We start from the raw sequence: 11371 nt of genomic DNA on the forward strand, positions 1-11371 counted from the left end.
AATGACTAAAAAATCACATTTTCCTACACAAAGAGAGACTGAGTTATTGTCATTAATACATACTGATTTAGGTGATTTGAAACAAACAGAGACTAGAGGTGGTAAAAGATACTATATTACCTTCATTGATGATTTTTCTAGATACACTAAGGTGTACCTGTTAAGAAATAAAGATGAAGCTTTTGAAAATTTATCTTATATAAGGCAGAGGTAGAAAATCAACTAAGTAGGAAAATTAAAAGAGTTAGATCTGATAGAGGAGGAGAATATTTATTACTAAATGACTTTTGTGAAAAAGAGGGAATAATACATGAAGTAACACCTCCTTACTCACCTGAATCTAATGGAGTTGCAGAAAGGAAAAATAGAACTTTAAAAGAGATGATGAATGCTTTGCTTGTGAGTTCTGGTGCACCTGATAACTTATGGGGTGAAGCCTTGTTATCTGCTTGCTTTTTACAAAATAGAATACCTCATAGGAAAACTAACAAAACACCTTATGAGTTGTGGAAAGGTTTTGTACCTAATCTTAAATATTTGAAAGTGTGGGGGTGCCTTGCAAAAGTTTTATTGCCTGATTTTAAGAAAAGGAAAATTGGTTCTAAAACTGTTGACTGTATGTTTATTGGTTATGCTCAACAAAGTGCTGCTTATCGTTTTTTAGTTTTGAATCAAAACACAATTACTGAAACAAAGGATGCTGAATTTTTTGAAAACATTTTTCCATTAAAAGTTGAGCATATTCCCAAAGGTGTTGAAAATCCTTCTGCCTCTTTCCAAGAAAAAACAAATCAAGTTTTGACTGAAGAATTACGGAGAAGTAAAAGACAGAGAAAGGAAACATCCTTTGGAGATGATTTTTACACATTTTTAGTACAAAATGAACCTAGAAACTTTTATGAAGCAATCTCTTCTCCGGATGCAGAGCTTTGGAAAGAAGCAATTAAAGATGAAATAGACTCCTTAAATAAAAATAAAACTTGGGTTTTGGTAGACTTGCCTTCAGGAGCAAAACCTATAGGTTGCAAATGGGTCTTTAGGAAAAAATATTTTCCTGATGGAACCATAGATAAATACAAAGCACGGCTTGTAGCTAAGGGTTTTACCCAAAAGGAAAATATTGATTATTTTGATACATTCTCTCCTGTTACAAGGATATCATCTGTTAGAATCCTTATTGCTTTAGCATCAATTCATAAGCTATTTATACATCAAATGGATGTCAAAACAGCATTTCTAAATGGTGATTTAGAAGAGGAAATTTATATGGTACAACCTGAAGGGTGTGCTGTTCCTGGGCAAGAAAACAAAGTATGTAAGTTAGTAAAATCTCTATATGGCTTAAAACAAGCACCCAAACAATGGCATGAGAAGTTAGATCAAGTTTTAATGAGTGGTGGTTTCTCTACTGTCGAAGTAGAAAGATGTGTTTATACCAAAGTTGTGAATAATGATTGTGTGATTATTTGTTTATATGTGGATGATATGCTTATTTTTGGAACCAGTATGAATGTGGTGCTTGAAACAAAAATGTTTCTTAATTCAAATTTTGATATGAAAGATCTGGGTGAAGCAAAATTAATCCTAGGTGTTAAAATCACAAGAAATGAAAATGGCATCTTACTTTCTCAGGAACATTATGTTGAGAAAATACTGAGAAAGTTTGAACATTATGATGAAACTCCTTTGAGTACCCCTTATGATGCTAGTGTGCATCTAAAGAAGCATAAAGGAGATCCGATTGCTCAATCTATGTATGCACAGATTATTGGGAGTCTGTTGCACTTGATGAATTATACCAGGCCAGACATAGCATATGCTGTGTGCAGATTGAGCAGATATACTCACTGTCCAGGCAGTGAACATTGGGAAGCTCTGAAGAGATTATTACGATATCTGAAGGGTACCATGAATTATGGTATACTATATAGTGGATTTCCCGCTGTATTAGAAGGATACAGTGATGCTAATTGGATCTCAGATTCAGACGAGACAAAGTCCACTAGCGGTTATGTTTTTACATTTGGTGGTGGAGCTGTCACTTGGAAGTCAGCCAAACAAAGCATCATAACTCGATCCTCAAGGGATTCTGAGTTAGTTGCTATGGAATTGGCTGGTACAGAGGCTGAGTGGTTGAAAAACTTCTTAGCAAATATCCCATTGGGAGACAAGCCAACGCCATCAATATCATTACACTGTGATAACCAGGCATCAATAGCCACGGCCAAAAATAAAACATTTAATGGCAAAAGCAGACACATTCGATTGAGACACAATATTTTAAGGCAGCTGCTAAAGGACGAGGTGATCTCAATCGATTTTGTGAGGTCAGAAATGAACCTAGCAGATCCATTAACAAAACCCCTAGGGAGGAAACAAATTATCGAAACATCGAGGGGAATGGGACTAAAGCCAGTATGATTACGACAGCGATGGCAACCCAACCTTTGTGATTGGTGATCCCATGAAGAAGGTTCAATGGGTAAGAACAAGTCGCTCGTTAGTACTGCTAGCACTAAACCAAAATTACTAGTCCCTTCCTATGATGTGTGAGAAAGTGCTAGATTGCATATTGGAGGGTTGAGCAAAGCTCTTAATGATTTCAAATCCTACGGGATGGTGTATTCAGTGCAGGTACACTTAAATGAAATCACCTCTACGAATGTGGAGTGGGGCCGCTCCTATGAGATCATGGCAAAATCTCTAGAGCATTCGTTATGCACCAGGCACGCGCACGGCCGTTATAACGCGCAAAACCGTCGTTAACAGCGGAAATGTGGGGGTATAATCTGACTTTTAATGCCTCTAGTACACGCCGAAGAGATGACAGTTCATAGAAGCAGGCTTCACTGGCATCTCTGTGTACTAAGTGTTATCAGTCTAGGTCTAGTTCATAGTCGCAAGAACCACTAGATACAATGATTATACCCATGTGTGTAACTCTGGCTCTTTATTTGACACATGTGGGGGATTGTTGTGAAATAATGCAATATGTGTGTCAAATAAAGTCCCACATGGGAAAGATGAGAAGAAGTCTAAGTGTATAAATGAGATCAAGCATCCTTGGGGGGGTAAATGGGCCAAGAGGGAAGTGGGCCTCGCGCACACAACAACAGGCCACCAGGAGGGAAACGCAGTTGTAAACCGGCGATTTCCCCCCCTGCGCGTGAATTAAACGCGGTAAAGCCTCATTTTACGAAAATTATTTTAAACTTTGTTGAATATTTTTTAATAAAATTATGCTTACCAGAAAAGCCTTATTTTGGACCTGTTAAAAGTCAAGAGGCTTACTGTTTCGTTTTGTGGCCGACCGGACGCGTCTCGCGGGGTGTAGGCGAACGTTGTGTGCACCAACGTTCGCGTCGTTCCGTCTCCAACGGAACCTTACGTTGCTTCGGTCGTACCCGCTCGGCGAAACAGAGGGATGCGTCCTCCGGTGATGTGGCCATTCGCGCCTATATAAGGGACTGTCCAGGCAGCGTGAAAAATACACTGTTCCATCCTCTTCCTCTTCTCTCCCGCTGTGTTTCCTGTTACAATCGCTTTCGCTGTTCTGCTACCTTGCTTCGCAGGAAGGGTTCGTTTGATCCTGGGGAGTGCCGCTGCCTGTTACACCGAGAGGCTGCGGAATATCTCTCAAGGACAGTGTCCTTGTGACGCGACTCGAACCGGATTTGCTGTTCCTCATTTGCTGCCGCCAACAGCTGATTCTTCCAAATCCATATACTGTCCAGTTTTGTCTTCCTCCTATTTCTTAATTCAAGTTTGTTTAATTTATCCACGCACAGTTCAGTTTTCTACTCCTGCGCTAAAATTGCTTATTCAGAATAACCTAGCTGAGGAGGATGCTTAACTGCCTCATCTAGACCAATCGTGGGTGAGATGCCTGTCTAGCCTAAGAAAAGTTATATGGGCCTCAAGTTTGAGAAGCCTACGGAATTCAGGCTTTTGGGATTTGGAAAGCCTAGTGCAAGCTTAAGTTACAGTGATTGGGCTTGTTGGAACAACCTTGAAGGATTATCTGGATTTTATCTTCAATTAGGTGGAGGGGATTTTTCTTTTCCATTAGATAAAATGATATTTTCATTAATACAAAAACCAGAACATACGAAGCCCAATATGAGGTCCAACAAAAAAAGGCCAACAAAGTAACAGTCCAAAAACATAAACCCTCCCCCTAACAACAAAGCTAACGGAGCAATCACCTTCAAGACAACTTAAAAGACCCACTATTGCTTTGTCAAAATTTGCAAGGAGAAAATTGTCGTTGCCAGCACTGATGCCAATGTAAAGGGTGGAGAGCAATCAAGAATGGTTGTCAAAAATTATGGGAGAACCCATAGAACGAAACACCACAACCACTAGCCAAATAAACGGCACCAAAATAGAAAGAGAACTCACCGTCAAGCACCCACTGAGAAACTCCGCTTGATTATACATACATCTAACATTGACGTGCATTGGATTTGCCACCATTGAGCAAAACCAATAACCATCCTTTGAGAGAGATAACATATGGAACTAGAGATAGGCGTCATTAAAACCCTTCTTGAAAAATCATACATCCAAGCCACTAGGTCAGGATCTGATCTATCACCATCAAAGCAAGCAGTGTCAAATCAAATCTCACAAATTTGTTTAATGCAAAAAGCACAAAAGGTGTGGTTTGTTTTTCCAACAATAAACAGATCTAAGAGACTTACTAATGGTGGCTTTTTTTTTTGGTTGGTTGGTAGCTTGACTTTTGATCAATCAGATCCTGACCCAATGCCTTTGTTTTTCTATTTCTGGCGCAAGGGTTATGTTGATGGTTGTCTCTGCTGTCTTTCGATCTATCTCTCAGAGGACAACTGGTGGTTTAGTTCAATGGTGGCAAATCTAAGGGACGAAAGAAGGAAATATGTATTTTCAAGCGATGTTGCTTGACGTGTTGTTGACAGTGAGCTATCCTATTTCTCTTTTTTATGAATTCATCTCATTGTTTGGTGTTTGTGGGTGCTTCATCTCCCACGAGCTCTATCATGGTGTTTCAACAACCTTTCTTGGTGGTTATTTTGCCTACAAGAGGGGTGGGTCCTTTAGGGGTTTCATTCATACCCCCACCCCTTTATGATGGATTGATGGTGTTGGTATCGATGATAACATTTTCCTCTCTGTAGAATTCTGTCGAGAAGACTGTGGGCATATTTTCGGCGAACTCGACGATAGTTGTTCCCTCAATTTAGGTTTAGGGTTTTTAGCTTTGGACTATTGTTAGCTCTTTTATTTTGAAACTCTTGTTAACTCTGCTTTAACGAAAATATCAATTTATCAGGTTAAAAAAAAAAAAGAGTTTTAGAGGTTAAAAGAACAGTGATAAAGCCAAAACTGGGAATGTTGCAGATTCTTGGGTTGTCTTTGTCTCTTCTAGTGTTTTTCTCTGGATATCACGCAAGAAATTGTTAGATACCCTTTTCTGAACTTTATAGGATACTGTAAACCAGCTAGCATCATTGTGAGTTTAATATAATTTTGCTTCAATCTCGAGACATTGTTCTAAAAAAAAGGACAAATAGAGAAAGAAAGAAAGAATTTTCAGAAACAATCTGATCATTTTCAAAAATAAAATTACAACAAAATTATACTTTTAAAAACTACATTAAAAAAAAAAGAATAGAGTTTAAGTATATGGTTTTGCAGGGAATCTAATATGAGTGTATTGTTCATAATTTAATGAATAACACATATTATTATATACTATCTCTTATCCTTAATATAAGAGTTGGTTGACTAATTTGAGTAAATTAAAAAAATTAGTTAAGTTATTTATTTATAATAAATAAGTGTTATATTTCCTAACATATTCTTGCTAATCAAATATATTGAGATTGACTAGAACTATTATTATCATAAGGACTATCTTAGGAAAAAAAATAAATGTAAGAGACAAAATGAATTGAGGTCTTATATTTAGAACCAAAATAAAAATCAAACGAACTTTTATATTAAGAACCGGAGGTAGTATTATATATAGAATATAAATACATAGAATATAAAATACCATTTAAAATAGGAACTAATCATGACCACTACAAACAAAGGAATAATGAAAAGAATTTTCGGCAAAGAAATTGATGTTAATGTATTGTTAACTAGAGGCTTTTATCTTCAGGGTAAGTTGCATTTAACACCTTGAAATATTTTTTTGGATGCATCAGCACCTTAAAGTATTTTGTGGTGCATTTAGCACTTTGAAATATTTTTTTTAAGTGTGTCCAGCACATTGGAATTTTTTTTATGTATCGAGCACTTTGAAATAATTTTTTCAAATGCGTTTAACACCTAAAAGTATATTTTGGTGCATCTAGCACCTAGGCAAGGGAAAAACAAAAACTTCAAGGTGCTGGACGCATCTGAAAAATACTTCAAGCTGTTAGATGTACCGCAAAATACTTTAAAATGCTAGATACATCACAAAATTACTCAAGATGCTGGATGCACCTGAAAAAATACCTGAGGGTATTGAATGCACCTCCACCCTTTATCTTTTATGGATTTTTGTGCAAAAGATTAATTAAAAAAAACTTTTCTAAGACGACCTCTGATTTTCCTTCCAGATTCCAATTACTATATATCTATAATGTGTAAAAAAAAATTTATCAAGAAGCTGTTGGTTGATATAGTAAGCAATCTGAACCGTAAAGAAGAAAACACAAGTTCGAATCTCAAAAAACGAATTTGTTGAAAGGACTTTAACCTTAATACTCTCAACTCGACAGAAATTAGTTTCAAATCTAAGTGACTTGAGGATACTCTTAGTTATTAAAAAAATTCTTTTTTATATAAAAAAAATCATACATCACCAATAGCAAACAATATCATCTGAAAATAATAAAATTCTTCAACTATATATCATGATAATAGCATGCAGCAATTGAGGTAAGAAGCCATTGAAGCAAACAGTTGCCAACACTTGTAATGCTTTCCTTTTGATAAATTATATATATAATATGAAAACTTTAAATAATTATATTATTCATAAATTATAAAAATTTATGAGTTATGACTTATTATTGACTTGTTCTTGAGAGTTGATGAGACAATATATAATATAAATTTATGGCCTCCCACTTAGTTTGATATTAACGAAGATAGATAAGTACAGCGCATTGTACAAGCAGAATGGTACAATCATTCAGCCCCACAAGTCATCAAGAAAGAGTGATTTCTACAAGAAGTTGATATTGGCACCCGATTCTCGCTTGCCGAAAGCTAAAAAGAAAAATACAATTATGAAGATATTTTAATTTTAAATTTAAATTATTATATAAAAAAGTGGCCATTATATTGCATTACAACAGAGGTTCCAATCATTAGCAGCAGAACTGAATGAAATATATTATTAAAATTACTACTATATAAAAATGATCATAAAAACATAATAGATATTGCTCATCTTGCTTTTCTTATCATGGGGGAAAATAACAGAATTTCCCACTAACGGGATCTATATATTGAGGGTAAATGCATATATAAAAATGTACAGTTTGATTTTGTAATTGGAATATACTTACACCTAATTCTTTGTATCCATTTCGTCAAATTTTCTAATTATATGTGATCATATGTTCTACTTTTTTATATAAATTTATAATTAATAAGATACATAGTTATATGTGATCAGAAAACTTGACATAATAAATAAAAAATTTAACCTAAATATTATCCTTTGTACTTATTAGCGCTTACCAGAGGAAAACTGCAACAGGCCACAATAGTGTACAAGTATTTAATTGTTGGAGTCTATCATATTTCCAGTGATAATGATAATTATTTTCATTTCATGAACATCAAATGCAAGAGATATTTACCATCGTTGAACATTGATGATTGATCTTAGAGATGATTGTATTTAAAAAAGATCCACCTATGGAGATTAGTCTGAAGCAATTTTTGCCACGAGATTAGATGACAAGAATAATAATATAAAAAGTAAAAAGATAAGAGATTGAGTCATATATGAATCAAAAGTCTAGGGACTAAGTGACAATAAATCATAGTTAAAGGACTGAGTTAGTTAAGAAATATTTCATTTCAAAGAGCCTTCGAGATGTCAATCTTTTCCCCTAAGAATGAAATAAAGGAATTTTTCTTATAAAAAAAAAATTAAAGCGCAATTTTAAAAACAAAGTTTACTTTAAGAAGTATTTGGTACTATAAAGTTTATTCGGGTGTAAAAATATACATGAAGTTGTCAAAATGGGCATCTAGTACCATACCATTAACATCCACTAGTAAGTCACAAAGTCAATATTAAGGTGTATTTTTAACAATAAAGTTTAGATCAAGGGGTACTAGGCACTATAAAGTTTACTTAGGTGCAAAAATATACATCAACTTTCTAAAAGGGGGGAAAATAATAAAACTCATCAATTTCCATAGACAACCATTAATTTTATTCTTTTAGATCCCTCCAAATGCTACATTTTCTTTCCATCCATTCCTACTTTCAAGTCTATCTATCTTTATCTTATCATAGTCAACACACACTCTATGTCATGTTATTTTTCTCAACCTCGAAGTCTTTTATATGTATTTATCCAAGACAACATCTTTTCCTTCTAAGATACAAGACTCATTGCTTCCACTCAACTACCACCTGTAGTATTTAATATAAGACGCAGTTGGCTAATTTGAGGAGATTAAAGAAATTATATAAATTACTTTAAAATATTATATCTATTGTTTTTCTCCAAATTAATTTACTTAGCTTATAATTAATATAAAATCTAATTATGAGTATAAATATTTTAGAGATTATATAATATATGTTATAATTAAGTTTTTATCCTTTTTTTTTAATTTTTTAAACTAATCCTTATACTAAGGAGAGGAGGAAGTGGGAATGAGTGAAGAAAAAATGGATATTTTGTGGGACCTAAAAGAATAAAGTTAATTAACATTTATAGAATTTGATGATTTTTTTTTTCTTCTTAAAAAGTTCATGTATATTTTTTGCACATAAGTAAACCTTATGTGTATAGTGTCATTTAATGCAAATTTTGTTGTTAAAATAGCGCATTAAAATTGACTTTTGTAGGCCTCACTAATGTTAAACTAATGGACATTAACAAAGTGGTATTAGATGCCTGCTTTTAACAATGTCATGTATATTTTTGCACAAATATAAACTTTATGGTGCCTAATACCCATTTGGATAAATTTTGTTACTAAAATTACACCTTAACCCTATAAAAAAGAAATAAAGGAATTTTTATTTTGGGATACATATGGAATATGTTGCTTCAACTTAAAACATAAGAGCCAAATTTTTTAGTGAATAATGCTCCTAATTCTGTTATGAATTAATGAATTAATATATGACCAGACTTGAACTTGGATTAGTTTTTATCTAATCCCATCTTTCCAATGGTTTGGTGGTAAAAAATTGCAAGAGCTTTACTAGCCATGGAACAGTATCTTCATCCCACAGAAAAAATTAAGTCTGAACTGGGAAAAAAAAGAGCCTAAACTTCAATAATTTTTTTCACACAAACGAATTTGGATAATGTATTATACTGCTCATTTTTAAAATTTCATTCAAATATAAGAGAAACTAGTTATTAAATTATGAAAAATATATAATCTACGAGCACTATGTGAAAGATCTCTCTAATTTCTTTTTAAACTTAATCAACTACTAAGTAACTCCATTATTAATTATGGTGGTTTCTGAGCACGCGTTTTTGTTTTGGAAGTTTAGTTTACTGAGTCATACTACTAATTAATTAACATCTTCGAACTCTCCTCATGAATGAAAATGAAACTTGTGTCAGCTTCTGAATCCAATATTACCAATCTAAAAATGCCGAATCAGATTTAAGGACAAATAATATAACACAAAATCATTAATTATTACACTCTCAAAAATCTCACTCATGCTAAACATTTCCAACTTATGAATTCCATATAAATACGCATGACGATCTCCTTCAAAGTTTGAAACTTGATACACACAAAAATGGTGAAACTGAGGGAACACAGTGAAGTGGGAGAGACTGAATGGGCAGAAGCAGCCGCCATGGCTGCTAGTTTTCTGAAAGCTCGAAGATCAACAAGAAAGAGATTCATCGGGGTTCGTCAGAGACCTTCAGGGAGATGGGTGGCTGAAATCAAAGACACAATTCAGAACATAAGAGTTTGGTTAGGGACTTATGATTCTGCAGAAGAAGCTGCGAGAGCTTATGATGAAGCAGCTTGCTTGCTTCGTGGAGCGAACACTCGCAGAAACTTCTGGCCTTCTCAGTTTAGTAATTCCCCAGCAAATCCAGTTCTTCCCAGAAAGATTGCTAATCTCATCCTTCTTAGGCTCAAAGCTCGAAACCTTGCTTCTTCTTGTAATTTTTCCAGTAACCAAACAGAAGAAGAAGAAACAGCAGCAGAACCAAAGTTGACCCAGCTTGGTTATTTCCTTCCTGGATCTGATAATAATGGTGGTGAACTTTGTAGTGATGGAGTGATTGAAGAGGGGTGGGGGAGGAAAATGAATTTGGGAGTTGAAAAAGGAGAAAGTGAAGGAAAATCAGAAGAAAATGAGATGGCTAATCTCATGCTTTCTAGGCTAAACCGCGACTGTGTATCTGATAATAGTTCTGAAGTCAGCCATTATTTTCCCAGTAACCAAACAGGTTTAGAATCCCAGTTGCACCACTTTCTAGACGACTCAGACAATAGTTTTCTCTCAAACGTAGTCAGTTTTAGATCAGGAAACAAGACTAACTTGGATGAAGGAGGATTTAACGAAGAAAATTCTTCTGGGAAGCAATTGAAAGTGAATGATGAGGAAAACATTGAAACTAGATTCGAATCTGACATGTGGCGGCTCGTGGATTTCCAGTTTTTGGATAACGTGGGATCAACGGTTTGTTCTTCGTCTTCTTCTTCTCCATTTGAGATAGCAGAAGAGATGATGGGGCCAACAATGGATCAGCAAGACGGATATGAAAATGATGCCGAAAATTACGAAGCATCATTTCTCAGAGAAACTTTTAGGATGAAATATTATGAAAGAAAATTCTCAGCTTGTCTTTATACATACGGTGGTGTTTCTGAGTGCTTGAGGCTGCAATTTGGATCAGAAAATAATGCAGATGGGTTGGAAAATTTTTGATGAGTCTTCTCCTTCAATCCAATAAGATGGGGTTCTTAATCTCTTGATTAATGATTTATCTACTCTTCAAATTAGGACGGAATAATTGGGATTAGGACTTTTTACATTAGGGGATTATATTGCTTCTTAATTAGTTCTTAGCCCATTATTTCATGTACCTGCATGATGATCAATAAGTTAAAAAAGATTGTATCCTTTAATTCTTTTATTATATTCATTGTT

General features: G+C 34.5%; 1 protein-coding gene across 1 annotated transcript; it reads left to right on the top strand.

The window, feature by feature from the left end:
* The first annotated feature begins 10000 nt into the window (after positions 1–10000).
* Positions 10001–11149, top strand: LOC114741470 (AP2-like ethylene-responsive transcription factor PLT1). Its single transcript, XM_028929751.1, has one exon. The coding sequence runs from the start codon at positions 10001–10003 to the stop codon at positions 11147–11149; it is 1149 nt and encodes a 382-aa protein (XP_028785584.1).
* The last annotated feature ends 222 nt before the right edge of the window (positions 11150–11371 follow it).

This window comes from Neltuma alba, unplaced genomic scaffold (genome assembly GCF_004799145.2).
Source record: "Neltuma alba isolate B1F8T4 unplaced genomic scaffold, ASM479914v2 tig00003406_pilon, whole genome shotgun sequence".
Taxonomy (NCBI): domain Eukaryota; kingdom Viridiplantae; phylum Streptophyta; class Magnoliopsida; order Fabales; family Fabaceae; genus Neltuma; species Neltuma alba.

Excerpts from the sequence above, each read along its gene's own strand:
- LOC114741470 (XM_028929751.1), top strand. The coding sequence starts at position 10,001 with ATGGTGAAACTGAGGGAACACAGTGAAGTGGGAGAGACTGAATGGGCA.